At 48.2% G+C, this 16,411-nt stretch overlaps 10 protein-coding genes across 10 annotated transcripts; 5 read left to right on the top strand and 5 right to left on the bottom strand.

Annotated features, from left to right (window-relative positions):
* Positions 1 to 50: 50 nt before the first annotated feature.
* TRV_01011 (uncharacterized protein) lies at positions 51 to 1,088 on the top strand (the record flags this gene model as incomplete). The annotated part of the gene is made up of 1 exon (XM_003024800.1): positions 51 to 1,088. One exon carries the CDS (start codon positions 51 to 53, stop codon positions 1,086 to 1,088), a length of 1,038 nt encoding a protein of 345 aa, XP_003024846.1.
* Positions 1,089 to 1,360: 272 nt separating this feature from the next.
* Positions 1,361 to 2,184, top strand: TRV_01010 (uncharacterized protein; the record flags this gene model as incomplete). Its single annotated transcript, XM_003024799.1, has 2 exons — positions 1,361 to 1,399; positions 1,531 to 2,184. The coding sequence occupies 2 exons, from the start codon at positions 1,361 to 1,363 to the stop codon at positions 2,182 to 2,184; spliced, it is 693 nt and encodes a 230-aa protein (XP_003024845.1).
* A 456-nt stretch (positions 2,185 to 2,640) lies between these two features.
* Positions 2,641 to 3,468, bottom strand: TRV_01009 (uncharacterized protein; the record flags this gene model as incomplete). Its single annotated transcript, XM_003024798.1, has 1 exon — positions 2,641 to 3,468. The coding sequence occupies one exon, from the start codon at positions 3,466 to 3,468 to the stop codon at positions 2,641 to 2,643; it is 828 nt and encodes a 275-aa protein (XP_003024844.1).
* A 148-nt stretch (positions 3,469 to 3,616) lies between these two features.
* Positions 3,617 to 4,285, bottom strand: TRV_01008 (uncharacterized protein; the record flags this gene model as incomplete). The annotated part of the gene is made up of 1 exon (XM_003024797.1): positions 3,617 to 4,285. One exon carries the CDS (start codon positions 4,283 to 4,285, stop codon positions 3,617 to 3,619), a length of 669 nt encoding a protein of 222 aa, XP_003024843.1.
* A 405-nt stretch (positions 4,286 to 4,690) lies between these two features.
* TRV_01007 (uncharacterized protein) lies at positions 4,691 to 5,587 on the bottom strand (the record flags this gene model as incomplete). Its single annotated transcript, XM_003024796.1, has 2 exons — positions 4,691 to 5,351; positions 5,514 to 5,587. 2 exons carry the CDS (start codon positions 5,585 to 5,587, stop codon positions 4,691 to 4,693), a joined length of 735 nt encoding a protein of 244 aa, XP_003024842.1.
* A 541-nt stretch (positions 5,588 to 6,128) lies between these two features.
* Positions 6,129 to 7,505, top strand: TRV_01006 (acyl-CoA:6-aminopenicillanic-acid- acyltransferase, putative; the record flags this gene model as incomplete). Its single annotated transcript, XM_003024795.1, has 4 exons — positions 6,129 to 6,164; positions 6,278 to 6,523; positions 6,591 to 6,725; positions 6,813 to 7,505. 4 exons carry the CDS (start codon positions 6,129 to 6,131, stop codon positions 7,503 to 7,505), a joined length of 1,110 nt encoding a protein of 369 aa, XP_003024841.1.
* Positions 7,506 to 8,081: 576 nt separating this feature from the next.
* Positions 8,082 to 8,335, bottom strand: TRV_01005 (uncharacterized protein; the record flags this gene model as incomplete). The annotated part of the gene is made up of 2 exons (XM_003024794.1): positions 8,082 to 8,136; positions 8,220 to 8,335. The coding sequence occupies 2 exons, from the start codon at positions 8,333 to 8,335 to the stop codon at positions 8,082 to 8,084; spliced, it is 171 nt and encodes a 56-aa protein (XP_003024840.1).
* Positions 8,336 to 8,988: 653 nt separating this feature from the next.
* TRV_01004 (uncharacterized protein) lies at positions 8,989 to 10,205 on the top strand (the record flags this gene model as incomplete). Its single annotated transcript, XM_003024793.1, has 3 exons — positions 8,989 to 9,122; positions 9,257 to 9,881; positions 9,960 to 10,205. The coding sequence occupies 3 exons, from the start codon at positions 8,989 to 8,991 to the stop codon at positions 10,203 to 10,205; spliced, it is 1,005 nt and encodes a 334-aa protein (XP_003024839.1).
* Positions 10,206 to 11,083: 878 nt separating this feature from the next.
* TRV_01003 (uncharacterized protein) lies at positions 11,084 to 12,179 on the bottom strand (the record flags this gene model as incomplete). Its single annotated transcript, XM_003024792.1, has 2 exons — positions 11,084 to 11,882; positions 11,962 to 12,179. The coding sequence occupies 2 exons, from the start codon at positions 12,177 to 12,179 to the stop codon at positions 11,084 to 11,086; spliced, it is 1,017 nt and encodes a 338-aa protein (XP_003024838.1).
* A 2,281-nt stretch (positions 12,180 to 14,460) lies between these two features.
* TRV_01002 (MFS transporter, putative) lies at positions 14,461 to 16,390 on the top strand (the record flags this gene model as incomplete). Its single annotated transcript, XM_003024791.1, has 7 exons — positions 14,461 to 14,701; positions 14,767 to 14,953; positions 15,012 to 15,078; positions 15,155 to 15,330; positions 15,386 to 15,652; positions 15,704 to 16,002; positions 16,068 to 16,390. The coding sequence occupies 7 exons, from the start codon at positions 14,461 to 14,463 to the stop codon at positions 16,388 to 16,390; spliced, it is 1,560 nt and encodes a 519-aa protein (XP_003024837.1).
* Positions 16,391 to 16,411: the final 21 nt, after the last annotated feature.

Genomic DNA, 16,411 nt, shown 5'->3' with positions numbered 1-16,411 from the left:
TTGATCAGATACTCCTTGTATGAAGTCGAATAGCTGAATGAACAGTACAGATGGACGATATCATTCGCGTCTGCACCTACCATCGCCGCGACTTCGACCTGGCGGTTACCAGGCTGAATCCGCGAGTCCACGATGCGGTCCAAGACTCCCTGGCTCGTCCGTTCAACCGCCCGGCTGTCAAAACCCTTGGCCGAATGCAGGTTCTGCCCCTTGAGATCGTCTTTGAAATCTTGCTCTGCTTGGATCTGCGGTCTCTGTTCGTGTTCCGTGAAGTCAACCTCCGGGCTCGCCAGGTCGCCTCCGCCGTGCCTGGATATCAACCCCTGATAACGCATGCTCTCCAAGCCATATGCGTTATCCTACGCACCAAGATCGCGGCGTGGTACACATTAAAAGACGTCTTCAATGTGCTCTGCACCCGAGACTGTCCCCAATGCGATGCCTTTGGCGGGTTTGTTTTCCTCCCTTTGCTCGAGAGGTGCTGCCTTCGCTGTCTTACCTCTTCTCCCCGATTCCGAGTCCTGCCAGCCGCAGAAATCAAGAAGCTACTCGGCATATCACAGGCACATCTACGCCAGTCGGTGCCGTTGCTGCATACGATTCCTGGAATATACTCCATGGATGAATCTTCCCGCAAAAGGAGAATGTATATCGTGGCAGTGAAGCAAGTATTCACTGCATATACCTTTCCCAGGACATCGGCGTCAGTAGCGGCCACAGCTCCTGCAAGCAGAGCCCACGCTATTCTACGGTATATGGCCGGCACCACTCTGCCGTATGTCAATATAGAAAGCGGCGAGATTCAGCGCGGCCTCTGCTGCTCAGGCTGTCAGATCCTAATTGAGGGCGGCACAACCCCAAATCCTACAGAAGATCTCGCGAGGCGGGACCGTGTATATTCGAAGACTGGTTTCCTCGACCATTTCCCACGCTGCCCCGAGGCTCAAAAGCTGTGGAAGCGCAGCAAAGAAGGCAAGGTAGCCGTAAAGCTGCCAATGTCCATTATCCGAGGAGGCTATTTTAGCGAAAGAGATGTTATCATGTCATATAGCAAGCGAAAATATTCCGATCTGCAGGCAGTTAACTAACTTGCCTTAGGCTTTACTGGAAGTCCCTAACTGTTATGTCGAGTCGTGTGGTTCACAGACTCGACTCGGGCTGGACGGCGTGTATGTTGAACTTATCTCAAGTGAACCTGACGAGCGTACCCGTCCTAGCCCAGGTGGTGCACAAGCTTCTTCGAATCCTCCTAGAGGCCATCTGAGGGCCTGATATTACAAAAGGTAGGCATTCTCTCGATAACTACCAAGCGCCAAAAGCTTCAAGAATTTCACTCTAAATTCGGTTTCTGCTTTCCAGGATGGAGTGTCATCAGTCTATGCCCGTCCTATCAATGGAAGTTTGTAGCAAGGACGACAGCGAATACCGACTATTGATTGATGGAAATGTGAAATACATCACTATCTCTCGCACACCTATGACAGAAGCACTCTTTCTGCTCCTCTGCAATCGCTACCGGCCCTACCAAAGGCCAAAGAATGGAACACGGCATTTATCAGCCGAGACCCATCCACCTCTAAACTGGAGACCAGATTTTCGAACCGCAAGCTGGGCGGAGTGCATGAAATCTGGCATCCCAATTCCGTGGACTGCCTGACGTTGACCATAGTCATACAACTTTCTGCAAATGCTTCAGAGGTCACTGTTTCTGGGAACCGGGACTCCTCCGATGCTTCGACATCATTAGGCCCGCAAGCCACTGCAATTCTCAAGATCGCCCGATTTGAATGGGAAATACCACGCATTGTGCAGGAGACCAGAGCTTACAAGCTGCTAGAAGAGAGCGGATTGGCCCCGCGGTTTCTCGGCCATGTCCATGAGCATGGGCGAGTGATTGGGATCCTGGTGGAGAAAATCGAAGGGCGCGAGGCGTCGATTGGAGACCTTCCAGTTTGCAAAGATGTTGTTCAGCAGTTTCATAAGCTTGGTTTGCTGCATGGAGATGTCAACAAGTACAATTTCATTATAGGCAGCGGGACTGCAAAGTTGATTGATTTCGAAAATAGCCGGGCACATCTGGATGACTGCTCAGCTATGCAGTCTGAACTCGACTCATTGGAGACTCAACTGCAGGAAAAGACTGGGCGTGGTGGAGGATTCATGTCTATAGAAAACCCAAGTTGATTTGTAACCATCATTCATTACGCAGTGAGGAAATGTGGCTCCTGCGCCTGTTCCCACCATGCAGTATTCTGGAGATCGCATCCTCTTGGCTACGGACGAGTTCCTTGGTTTATGCAATTACTAATAGCATATAGTTATACCTTATTATAATATAAGGAAGTCTGCTATACTTGGCGGGCGTTCTTATGGTTGAGCAGTATTGGCTGCATATACTCTTAGATATCTGCAGCTATTTGTTCGGAAGAGGGCGCCAAACTTCATCCTTACCCCGAATATCCAGGCAGACAAAGAGAGAGGTAACAGAATAATGGCCATTTCCCTCGTACTAGTCGGCAATTCCATCTTCGGCTACTTTCAAAGCTTCCGGCACTTCTATTGTCGTCACGATGGCATGGGTTCCTTTGGAGTGCTTCTCCCTCCAGTTTTTTCCACGAAATGGGAATTTTCTTTCAGGGTTCAGAGATCCTCATCATGATCATCGAAAGGAAAATGATTTCTAATAGCTTCTCGCTCCAGTTCAGTGGTAGAATGCTCTAGAAGCCCTGCCTTGATGATTCGTGCAATATCCCTTGACCTTTCAAGGTGCTCACCATCGGGAACCCACCCCACTGAGTCGACATTCGCGCAAGCCTTCATTTCCGTAAACTCTTGTAGCTTTTCTTGTTCCTGCGCAAAGTCCGTCACGCATTTGAGAATTTCTTCCCGGGTAAATTGGACAGGGCAGTTAACCACATTTGGGTATGATGACTTTTCAAGAGGCATTGGCCATTTCTCGTATGCTTCAATCATTGCGTGTTTGAGGGATAATGTATCCCCTTCCCAAGGAGCTCCAGCTAAGGTGAAAAGCTTTGCCCGAAGCATTGAGTTATAACTTCTAAACGCGTCAAAATGGTCAGGTAGTTGCTTCATCGTCAAAGCGGCATAGTAAAAGTGGGTTATCTGTTTCCGCATAGTTTCCTTTATAGATTCCTGTTCAGCCTCGCTCAATGTATCGAAATTCTCAGGCCGTTTAACCATAGGTGTTGCAAGTCTTTCTGACACGGGGTCACCCCAGTTCTGGAAGTAAGATGGTATGTTTGCGCATAAACCGAGAGGTAAAACGGCTGCATGTTGCCAATCAATAACTCCTACTATTTCGTTGTCCGAATTAACCAAGATGTTGTTAGGTGAAAAGTCTGGGTGTCGGAGGACCGGCCGAGCGAAAGGGTGTTCTGCTGGTATTTTTAAGTAAGGGGCAAGTTGCAGGTATTGCGACAATACTTGGACGTGGGCAGTCGGTGTCATTTCTTGTAATTTGTGCAATTCGCGCAGGTACCGCTCGACATGGAGGCGAGGCTTTCCAAAGTCTTTACAGAATCGAATCTCACGTTTTGCTGGAGCTTCAAAGCATTTTGAAAACGTTTCCCCTATCCCCAATGATTAGCAATTTTGGCTAGGGAGAGAAAGATAAGCAGGGTGTAGTACACGGGCCACGATCGACGTCTAACGATTCTCGTTCCTTATACCACCATTCATACTGCGCAATAGGGCCAACGGCTATATCATCGGCAGTGGTCTGTTCGGGTAATAGTACATTGGGTTCCGATGATGTGAGATCTTTACGGTAGTATAAGCTGCCGCTTGCGGGGAATGTAATAGACATGAACCGCGTCTCGACTGCGACAATCTGCTTCATAATTTCGGCGCGAGTCTTATTGCCAATGGTAAACCACCGATCTCCGAGAGGGCTACCGTTGATTTTTTCTAAAAGCAGATATTCAACGCCAACGGAGTTTGAATTGCTTGCAGAATAACCAAGAACCCTTGGAACTGGTAAACCACGCGAGTGTAGTAGGCCAAGGGTAGCAGCTTCACTCGCAACAGCAAAGCGCTTTGGTACCATCGAGTGGTAAGGAATCCTGGCAAGAACCGTATAGCCATCTTTGAACGTAGCTTGAAGCACACGGTTAAAGCCGCCTTCTGCGAGTTTCGTTATTGAGATAAGATCAGACTCCGGTCGACCGGTAGATTGGCATATGACGGTAGCTAGAGCATCACGATTAAACTGCACATGGCGTTCTGCAAGACGAAGCTGCTCGTTAAACCTATAACAGTCGACCATTAGATATTTTATTTCAACATGATGCTGTGGATAATTCTTACAAGAATCGACCAGACGTGTACTCAAACAGCTCCGGATTGCTGCTTTGGGTACCCACTGTCCTTATAGCTTGATGGCGTCCTGGCGCAAACAACCGTAAGAACGACCGAAGCCACATCCTCTTACCTGAGGAATCACGTAATACACAAGGTACTTTCCGTCTTTCAGTAGATTGGAGGCGTACGACCTCAAATATCTTGACATTTTCAAATTTGAGGTCCTTTCCCCCTACCTAAAACCTCTTGGAGCCTCCGGCCCGGGCCGCTCTTGGCACTTTGTATATATCGTGCAGGAGATGTCGCTAAGGCGGCGTGCGGAATGAATTAATTGCATATTGACACCTACATAGGGAAAATAGTTCCGGGCTCACAACTCCGGAGTAGCTGCAATAACCGTTGCAATGACATACTCCCCATCGTGAGAGATCGAGAGCTTCCCAAGCTGACCTACAGATCCTCCTTCACGAAGATATACCACCTCTGGTCGTCCGTCTCCGCCAGCTTCAGCTCGAATCATCACTTCCTTCCAGCTTACACTTGCCGCGCCTCCAGGAGCCGCCTTCCGAGCCGCTTCTTTAGCAGCAAACCGTCCAGCTAGCCATCTTGCAATTTCTGTGGAAGTCTGAGCAGTTATAGGTTGAGAAGGTAACTGGACATCAGAGGCAACAGACGACAGCTTGAACTTGGACTTGAAGTATGCCTGCTCCTGTTCGCAGAGTATACGACGGACAAATCTGGAGAGGGACGTTTTCTGGTTGGTAGCAGCGGCAGGGTCGAGACTGGTGCTGGCGGCGACGGAGCGGGCAACGAGTCGTTGGATACGGGGGATATGGACGATATCAGTGCCAACATTCAGCGCAAACGGGAACGGAATCTGCTTCATTGGGGGATTTATGACAATGATCTGGCTGTCGCTTAACGCTGTCCTTCTCTTCTCTCTTCTCTTACTTCGAATTGTTGTCTCGTCGTCGTCGTCGTCGTTTATCTTGACTTTAAGCTTCAAAAGCTTCAAAAGCTTCTCGAGGAAGCTAAAAGTGTTATATTACGTAATTACCATGGAACATCAAAAACCCGAGATCTCTCCAGTTTTTCCGGCGGTTGCTTTTAAGGGGAAAAAGTTAAGGTAAAAAAGAGACCTCAGGCATCAAAAGACGACGACGACGAGATGGACGTTTAGTTGGTGGAGAGACGATGAATAGACGGTGGCAGTTCCTCTGTCCCAGGTTTCATTCCTTAAAACGGCTTCTCGAGCAGTTGCTGGCATCATGTGTGCATCTGAAAGACTGTCCATACCGCGTAATCTAAGCTCCTCGGTGTATATAAGCTGCTGCTTGTAGCTCGGATCCTTCCTGCTCGTCTATCTATCTGTAGCTTACTGCGGTATCTTGCCACGACGTAGGCTGCCCGCCGCCAAAGAACGACTGCAGTAGCAGTGTCCAGCAGAGTCAACCGTCTCTCTGTATATGCCGTAGCCGTAGCCGTCACCCTCGCCGTCCCTGCCGGTGACACAAAGAAGACACTTGGGCGATGGACCAAACGTCGTCGCTGGCTCGACCCGCTGATTGGCCGAGGGGGAGCTGCCATCCCCGCAGCCCTATTATTCGCTCGCTGGGCGAAAGGAGGGAGTTTGCCGAGTGTGTATCAGACGAGGGATACCGACAGTTTGCTACCCTTTCGCCCTGTTGAGGATCTCAAGTGGCCTGACTGACAGGGCTCGACCTGGATACCTAGCTAGTTAAACCAGTTATATATCGTTATCACAGCAACCGACGTTTCGTCCTCTGTCCACGGGAGGGGAGGTCACTATGCGCACCGTTGTCTGCCACGGAAGCCCATACGATGTAAGCTGATAATAACCCGCTCATACCAGCATCCCACGTCATAAATGTGTCGAACCCAGCTGACACTGAACCTTCTCCTGCACATCTAGGTAGGGCGCCAGCATGGAGAACAGGCCTCCAAAGAGATTCATGGAAGCTTAGACTTCTACAAGACTCTGCTGAAGCAGAAGTCGTCCATGTCTTGGGCTGAAGTATGCCGAACAGCGCTCAAGTTCCAGCCTCTACTGGAGACGACATTTCCAAACTATATGCAAGAGATACGAGGTGAGATATTCGTTTTATCGCTGACATATTACTATATCAGCATGTTGGCCTGGTCTGGCTGGCACCTCTGTTACACCGGTTCCAAGTTCTGCTCTGTACGCTTAGTCTTTTTTTTTTTTTTTGCTGCCGCCTATTGACACTTTCTTAACAGGAATCGCACAGGGAGCTGGTGTTGACGTGAAATCAGTACTGGCGTTGAATGTGCGTACCGAGATTGCATATGGCATGTTTGATGATGGATGCACAGCCTTCTCATGGAGGAATCCAAGCGCAAGCTTCCTTGCACAGAACTGGGATGTAAGTTGATACAACCGGCAGAGAAACATATACCCAAATACCATCTCCCATCTCTCTCTCTCTCTCTAACGGGTATTGTTACTTCAGTGGGAAGATGACCAGGCGCCAAATCTCATCTCGTTGCACATCGCACCCCTAGATACGTCAAAGCCAACTATCCATATGGTCACCGAGGCTGGCATTATTGGCAAGGTTGGCCTCAACTCCAAAGGCGTCGGAGTTACCCTTAACGCCATCAAGGCAGAAGGCGTAGACTTCACCCGGCTGCCCTGCCACCTTGCTCTCAGACTAGCACTGGAAAGTTCCTCGCGTGTCGACGCCATCGGCAAACTAGGAAAAGTAGGTGTTGCATCGGCATGCCATATCACCATTGCCGACTACACAGGTGGTACTGGTCTCGAGTGCTCGTCTATGGATATAGCATGGCTCAACATGGGCGATTTCATGGAGAGCAGACCAGATATCATCACTCATACAAACCACTTCGTACACAACCACAAGAACGGCTTGAAGTCCGTGATGTTCATGCCTGACAGCGAGGCCCGTCTGGCCAGGCTAAGAGAACTGCTGGCCCAGAGCGGGCCCAAGCCAGAGTTTGAGAGGATAGAAGAAATCCTGAAGGACGAGAAGGGATACCCGACCTCCATATGCCGACAGGCAAAAGGTGAAAATACAACGTCCACGTTGTTTAGCATTATCATGAACCTTAGGCAGTTGAAGGCCACTGTGATTGTTGGAAGGCCTGTTGACCCTCAAGGGGTTCTTGAGTTGAAGCCTTGATATGGGGGTATATGGCTGGTTATGTTAGGTTTATTCTTTTATTTCCCCCCCCTTTTTCATGGTATATAGCATCTTGATGATTTCCTTCATGTCACTTTTCGTGGTTTTATACGTTCATCCTTTACTTGAGCGTACCTATTTCTCTTTATGTTAGTATATAGTGATGAAATCGTTTCCATACAGACCATGACCGTGGCTGTAATAATAAACAAGTATTCAATGCCCGTGTTGGAAGATCCATAAAAGTGAGAGAAGTTGATCCAGTATATGAGAATCATGCCAAAAAAAAGTCTATTCATGCCGACACGATATCTATCATTCTCAGCGGGTAACCTAGTACACAGACATGTATGCACGCATTAAACAACCACAGAGATCTCCTTTCTCGCGCGCATTCAATGAAAAATCAATGCAAAAGGGAAAACCCGCCGCTGTACATATATTTTACATATATCAAGTCTTCCCGCTCACGCCGGCAAATCGAGGTCAAGGATTCGTCAAGGAGTAAAAGAGACGAAGTGATAGAGGAGAATCCAGGAAGAGGGCGGCAAGTACGGGTTATAGGGGTAGGCGAATTTAGTGCTTGGCTTTGGCCTTGGAGTCTTCGGTCTCAACGCTCTTGAGGAATTCCCTATAACGAAAGTGTTAGCATCATGTCCAATTCATTTCTAAATGCCTATGAAGATTCTTGTAGGACTAAACCCCTCGACGTACTGGATGAATGCCTCCTCGTCCTTGCTGCTGGCCTTGATTGGTGGGGCCTGAGCCTTGCTCTGCTTTCCTGGGAGGGAAAAGTAGATGCCGCCGGCAGTGCCACCGAGGACGGTCATGGCAAGCTAATTGAGGGATAAACGTATCAGTAACAGACATCTCAATATAAATCGATAGCAGATATAATGGTGGCGACCCGTCTCGGGCGATCCTTTCAATCCAACGGGACCATTGGGGGCGTTAGGGAAGATGAGTGAGAACGTACGACGTGAGAACCGACTTTGCGGCCGAGGATAGTGTACGTGGCAACCATTGTGAATGTAGTAGAGTTTCAGAAAGGCGTGTAGACCCTGGAATGCGACGTAGAGTGGCGGCGAGAGATCTCAATGCTGGTGCTGGCGAGCTGGGCTGGACGGAGCAACTTCTGCTTCTTCCCTCGAAGTTGTTGCTGTTTTGCAAGTTCGACGTCGAATCGGCAAACAATTCACGTGATCGATAACATAAGCACGCTTAATAATAAATGATTCAGCAGGACCGGGATGACGTAAGGGGTTCCCCGGCTCTTGCCGCCGCTTTTGCCTGGCCGAGCGGGCTTCTTCTAGATGCGCTGGGAAGCTCCGTGTTTGCGAACGACCTCCTTCGTGTCGAGACGGCCTGATCGAAGTCCTTCTTGTCTCTCGTAATACACCCGCAGTGTGCTGGGAGTGAGAAGCGAAAACTGGATTTACACTAATAATAGCTATCTTACCTCCAGCTTCAAACAGCTCGAGCTATGGCCAAGGACGAGCATGTTGCCGTGACGGGCGACTCTAAGCCGGTGGTGCCTCGCACCCGCAGACTGACCCCTGAGCTGCAGAAGCTCGTCGACCGCGAGGAGGAAATATTGGACCAGCTTTACGAGGGCAAGTAAGGCTAACTCCATCCTTTGAATCGTGTTCTTTTACTCTTCAACTATTCCGAGGGGTGGGATTAAGCCCCTCCGTTGCCTGATTGCTACTTGGGACGCCACTGTACTCACGCACACATCTGGCTGGCTATAGCTCGGTAGATACTGTTGATACCGGATATCGATACTCGGCCTACGCAGCTCGAATCCGGACGCTGCTTCTTTCTGCACACCGTTATGTCGCATATACATCGGACATTGGAGAGTCTTTCCGGCCGGTGGCACATCCATGGCTGGTTAAGGGCGCCTACGGTGTCTCCTGGGCATATATCTTCGGGGATGTCGCTAACGAAGGATACAAGGCATACCTACGAAACCAGGAGATACTCGCTCCAAAGAGCGATGCTTTCCGGAAGGCGACTGAGGCCATTGCTGCTGGAGACGTTGATGTGAAAAGCAGTGCTGACCGCAAGGCACTGGAGGAGCACTTTATGAACAAGGCTGCACTTAAGGACGCCGAAGAGACATTAACCTCCACAGCATGTCCCAAACACCCAATGCCGTGGAAAGATCCCGAAGAAGATACTCTAGTTCCATGGCCTACTAAAAAGATCCCTCTGAGCGAGGATTACCGCTCCGTCATGGCTGAGAGGGCCGTGTTCCAGTCCATTGCCAGTATGGGCTTACCTGCATTCACAATTCACTCGATCGTCAAGTACTCTGGCCGAGCAATGAAGAACATGAAGGGCGTATTTTTCAGAACTTGGGCACCAATTGGGGTAAGTCAGGCCACTCCAACGCATGATTAAACCGGGGTTTACAGCGCTGACATTTCGCCTCTCTTGTTGACGTAACAGCTTGGACTTTCCGTTGTCCCAGCCCTACCGTATCTGTTCGACAAACCCGTTGAAGAAGCGGTCCAATGGGCGTTCCACAACGCCTTCCTCATGTTCGGTGGACCTAATGCCGTTCCTCAGGAAACTCTACCCCAAGGAGCATTCTCGGAGGCGTTCCATGCAGCGCAGGCTGTGAAAAAACAGCGGCAAGAAGAGCGAGAGCGTCGAAGGGAAGAACGAAGACTTCGACGCGAGAAGTCTGAATAAAAGCTTAAGCGACATACACACCATCCTTGACCTACTTATAGCCTTAGCCTCCGTTATACCCACAGTCCCCTTTAGACTGTCGTACGCCAAGTTCTGATCAAGCATTGTTACCCGCCAGTGGCTCACATCTATATCCAAGGCATTAACCATCTCTTCTTATTTTGTCCTAACTCCCCTTTGTCTGAAATAATGTCCGTCTTGTATATCCACTACTTACTCACCTGCATTCCGCATTGTATAACAAAAAGCGCAAAATGATTGATGTAACGTAGCTAATCCAGGCATTTCCCTTGCTTTGATCGAATCCTTTCCCGCAAGTATTAATCAAGGAACCAATGCACGTACTCCCATAAGGTGGTATATACAATTCAACATGCTGTATTCGCTAAGTGTATAATTTATAAACAAGAAAGTCTAGAACTTTTTAGTCTTTTAGACCCCATGGATAATAGAATAGAAACCTGGACGGGCGTCTTGAATCTCCTGTACATAACGCCGTGAATCTATCAATTCGCTCATAAGTTCCCAAGAAAAAATATCCAAGTCTATTTAACCAAGCCAGAAAGTCAAGTAAACGGACGGGGAAAAGGTCATGAAGGGGGCGACGACAGGCACTTATTACCCCAGAGGTATAGAAAATGGACCCATATGAACATTAATCAGGAGGGGTATAACGCAAAGGAAGACACATCGAGCATCCTTCGTATAGATCAAATGCATCCAATGGCTCGGAAGCGTCGGCGTTATATGTTGATGTAAATGGTATGTTGTGATCCGGGGTCTGTTGCATTGGCGCTTCTTGCCCCCTGCTGGTGCTCGCTAATGAGGTTGCAGTAGACCAACAGGGTCTCCCGGTATCTCATGCATGAAAGAAGCATTTAAGATCTCTGCCCAGGGTCAATAGAGCTCATAAATCTTTCTCTCATTCTTGTATTCACCACGCCACCAACACCATAGGCTGGCAGAATTCGTCCAATTCTAGCAATACAGCTTGGGACCCAGTCTCTCTTCACGCGAGCCCATCTATCAGCTGCTGGTAACCCTCCAGGAGGCTGGCGATTATAGAGGTCCAGTCCTAGCAAGTGGAAGGGCGTGCTGATTAGCTGGATAGAAGCCGGTATGGCGAATTGAGCAATGGCATATTTCGACTTTGGATTTGATGCAATCGCATCCGGTACGTATCTGGCTACTATGGGCGGGAGATTGAAGGAGGCAAAGATGGTGATACTATCACGGAAGCAGAAGAGACCATATGACGTTATTGGAATCTTTGGTGCGCTTTGCGGTAGGCAGGCGGCCGCTGCTTTGATCTGTGGAGTCACGGCAGCAGCAGTCGGGGCCTTTGCGGATGCTGATGAGGGCTTGTTTCCTTGTCCTTGGGTTCCGAATATCTTAACAAACCGGGAGTCTTTATACACGCATATTGACATGTTCACCATGGCCGTGGTTAGGAATTTCATGAATCCAGTGGATACATTGTTATAAGCCTTATCTTCCATGGTGGACACGGCAGTGTCGATCAGGTTGGCAGAGAGGTAGGTGGATGAGTAGAGGGTGTAAATGAGCAGGAAGGGAGTCGAAGTGAGGAATCGATGGGGTTTTGTTATCATGCCCTTTAACGATGAGGCCAAACTCGATTGAATTGATATACCCTTTGCTGCTTTCTCAATAATCGACCTAACACCAACCCAATTGTCAGTTCCGTATCCATACTAAATAGAGATATATCATCATAGCAGGGTGACTCAAGACTCACTTGTCAATAATGGTGATCATCGGACATATGAGGGCACCAGCAGTTGCAGCACTAACCACATCGACTGCCAGCCTTGATCCCAGGTCCCTTGTATTCCATCTCCGAGCGCCCCCGAGGACGGTCTCTGGCACATGAAGTTGGCGCGGCTCAAGGAAGCCCTGGCGGCCGTCAACTGGAGTGACAGCCCCCGCCTTGGACTCGACTCCTTCTCGAGACATCTCGGTATAGCACAGCGGTTGTTGGCACGCTTTTGGGTACTCGATAAGAGAATGGGAGAAGTCAAAAGAACCTGCCAGGACTTATTCCGGCATGAGACAATGAGTTCTCCGGTAATGTCTGAGATACTTCCGGGTATCGGGGAACAAAAAGGCGAAGTTAGTTCTCAGCTTATAGGAGTCCAACGCGGCAGCACACAAAAGGCGACCGTCTCATCCAGGCTGTCCTCGAGATAGTCGTCCGCCAGAGAGAGAAAAAGCCCCAGCCAGCGCCTTTTCAGTCTGGCCTGCTCGGGCATCCCTGGCACCTTTTTAAAAGCAAAAGGCCTCTTGGGCGAGTTCAAGCACAATCACGTGACCAATTCCGGGATGACCCCCTGCGAAACGGGCGCATCGAGATTGGCTGGCAGAGGCAAAAAAAAAGAAAGAAAAGCAAGCAAGCAAAGCAAATAAAGATGGAGAAGGGGGAGAAAAAGATGCAGGTTTCATGGCAGCTTGAGGCCGAACTAGCCTGCGGAACCGGGGGACCGAGACCTCTCCGGCCAGTAGCGTTGCTGGTCGGCGTCGGGGTTGCTTCGTTGCTTCTTCGCTGGCTGGCTGGCTCTTCTCAAGTCGTCCTTGCAAGAGTGTCAGCCGAGTTGATCGAGAGCCAGAGAAAAAGCAACCATCGTCGTCCTCACCAATGAACGGGAGTCGGGTTGGTGATATCGTCGGATAGAGCAGTTCAGTTCCTATCCTCTCGAGGGATAGGATCGCGTTGCGGCGGTTCGGAGCGAAGAAGCAATATAGACGGTGTGACTTTGATAGTCGAGGTCGTTTCTCAAAGATGAGTTGTTCATGCGAGTTACATCTCAACCGTCTTTTGCCCCTTATATTCGGGCATATAAAGCTCTGTGTTCATCAATTCTTGTCAGCCTGCGACTTGATTGATAATTAACCGCCACAGGGTATGATCACAATGCTTTCATTGTCTGCAATGGACAAGCCAATTAATTATAGGGTACACGATGAGCTCACCACTCACCACTCACCACGAAACAATATCGGTAGCCGAATACCTGATAGCCGGAGATGAGAGGATAACTTAACACGAAAGGAGCTAGGGGAGACTACTAACTAGTGCAAATGGAATATACCCCTTAATAACAACACCAACTCCGGACCATGGGGAACATATGTACTCCGTAGGATGCTCGTTAATGATATTTATTTCTCTATATAGGGTATATCAGCTCGATATATTCGTCTATCTTAACCAGTAATAGCTGCCTTGGAAGTCCGAATTATAGCCTCACTGGCGAATCCAAGGAACTCATTTCTATCTCTTCTATTTTTCTCCACGCCTGGATGCAGCAAACTCCGGCTTCTAACGAACTTCGGAGTTAGCAATACCGCGCTGGCATCTCTCGTTAATTCTATAACGTTTCCTTGTGCCAGTGAGCAAGTTCTATGAAAAGATATCTGTTATCCCTGCCATATCTTGCTTCTCGCCCTGTCTATCACTTGTGCCATCGGCACCGAAGATTTCATCATTCGTCTGATCCAAAAGATTTGTCCTCCAACTTGTGGTGGCAGGTAGTTTCTGATTTTGCGATCCCCACTGAACGAACGCATTGGATATTTAGACAATGAGGCCATCATTGTATCCCGTTATTGAAGAACGTATGGATGAAATCATCAGTAACCCTGGGCTCTGGATTATCGCAACCATGGTAACTGAGCGGCCCTTGAACCCTAACCTAAATCTCACTAACTAGACACTTCTACATCTAGCATTTGAACATAGTTTCCATGGTAAGGCGAATCTGATATCCCAGGTGATATTATGATGATCCATACAATACTGGAAAGATATCATCTATTAGTGGACTAACTGGTGGGTAACCAGTCGATAAGAAGCGAGGAATACGCGCTATATACAGTCTCTTTCACACAAAAATGCGCCATTTCTAAACGTCTGGAGTCATGTATTATCTGTCCTAGAACTCCAGATCAGCTGGGCATCTAAATGACTTGACAGAGTTATATGATTGAATAGCCGAGGCTTCAAGATGAAGCATCACTTATAGTACAGTTGAATTGATGTCTCTCGGTTAACCTGTTTGCTGTAACCAGCTCTTCGTATACTAGACTAGGATAATCGTCCAGGATAAAGCGCTAGTTAGACGATCTGGCCCCAGTCCGGATATCAATTTACCCCAGATAAATTTCAACGATGCTCTGCAGTTGAACAACCCCAAACCAATAATTGCCGATATCTCCAATACCACATCATCGGGACCCGATGAATCCAGATATATCTCCACCGCCTAAACTCGAGAGGGCTGATGAGCCAAATATTGCACTAGACAATGATAAAAGCCCAACATCTGTTGATGTGGAGAGAGATGAAGCGGACGAGGTCCTTAGGTCTGTCCAAGCCTATTCACCAGAGGAAGCAAAGCGGATATTGAGAAAAGTCGACTATCGACTCATTCCACTGCTTACCTTACTTTATCTGCTTGCCTTTATCGATAGAGGAAACAGTACGTATAGGTCTCTATTATTTAGTTATCCGCTTTACATGACGGAATGCTAACCTGCTAACTAGTTGCAAATGCCAAAATTGCCGGTTTGGAGAAGGATTTGCATCTGGTAGGCTATCAGTACAATATAGCATTGACACTCTTCTTCGTTCCATACGGTCTGTTTGAAGTTCCTAGCAATATCATCCTTAAAACCTTGCGGCCATCAGTATGGATTGCTATCATGATGCTGGGCTGGGGCACTGTTACTACGTAAGTGTTCCCAAGGGACTTCTTTATAATAGCAGTTTCAACTAACACCAGGTTCTAGATTGTTGGGAGTAGTCCAGAGTTACCAGGGTCTGCTTATTGCTAGATTCTTCCTAGGTGTAGCCGAGGTATCTATCTACAAATTACGAGCCACTGTCTATACCAATTACAGAAATTGATGGCTGACTTGGATGAACTATACAGTCTGGCTTCTTCCCGGCAGCTACCTATCTTTTAACAATATGGTACAAGCGTTATGAAGTTCAGCATCGAATGGCCATCTTTTACGGTTCTGCTTCCTTGTCTGGAGCATTTTCAGGCCTCCTTGCGTTCGCCATTCAAAAGATGCACGGTATTGCAAATCTTGCAGGATGGCGTTGGTAAGTCGTTGTTTATTGAGTGGGAAACGGGCAATTGACTAAAACATGGAGATAGGATATTCATACTTGAAGGCCTCCTACCTGTTGCTTTCTCCATTGTGATCTGGTTTATACTCCCGGACAGCCCTGAGAGAGCAAAGTTTTTAACCAAGGATGAGAAGGAGTTCATTATAAACAGACTGTCTCTCGAGACGGGTTCTGGACAAGGCCGAGTTACTAACAATGACAAGATCACACCCAGACACGTCATAGCTGCTTTCAAAGAATGGAAGATCTACTGCGCTATACTGATGTTCTGGGCGAATACTATTGGCGTTTACGGGTATGTATATGCCTCCCACTAGAGATAAATGGGCAGCTAAGAGCTATCTAGATTCACTGCAACGGTGCCTACAGTTATCAATGATCTTGGGTATACTGCAGCGCAAGCTCAGCTGTTGACCATACCCATATATGTTGTAGCAACCATAGGGATTCTAGTATTCGCTTATCTCTCTGATCGCTATGAGCAGAGAACTCTATTTATAATTGCTGGAAATACAATTGCCCTTTTGGGATTTGCAGCACAGCTAGCCATTCCACATCCTCGATATCCTGGGTTGACATACGGAATGCTGTTCCTCGTTGCTTCTGGACTGTACTCAGCATTCACCCCTGTGCTATGTCTCGTTGGTATGTTTTATTTCACTTACAGGCTCTAGGATGCAGTCAAGGGATATCACTAACCAACCCTCTAGCTAATAATCTTGCACCCTCATCCAAGCGAGCCGTTGGAATGGCTATTCTGATTTCCATTGGTAACTGGGGCGGCATAGCTGGATCGAATATATACCTCGCTAAAGAGAAACCAAAATACCCGACAGGTTTTGGAGTTTCTTTGGCAATCTGTGGGATTTCAATCATAACAGCTATATTCCTCCGAGTGGAATTCAAGAGGGTAAACGACCAGCGGGATAAGCTAATTGCGGAACAAGGCGAAGAAAATATCAGAGCTAGGTATACAGAGAAGGAGTTGCTAGATATGGGTGACTTGAGCCCATTTTTCAGGTATACCCTTTGACCTCATGGCTAGATTGAAAGG

The sequence above is a fragment of the Trichophyton verrucosum genome (assembly GCF_000151505.1).
Source record: "Trichophyton verrucosum HKI 0517 chromosome Unknown contig00093_1.f1.exp, whole genome shotgun sequence".
Classification (NCBI taxonomy): domain Eukaryota; kingdom Fungi; phylum Ascomycota; class Eurotiomycetes; order Onygenales; family Arthrodermataceae; genus Trichophyton; species Trichophyton verrucosum.
This window is presented reverse-complemented; position numbering and strand designations above follow the sequence as displayed.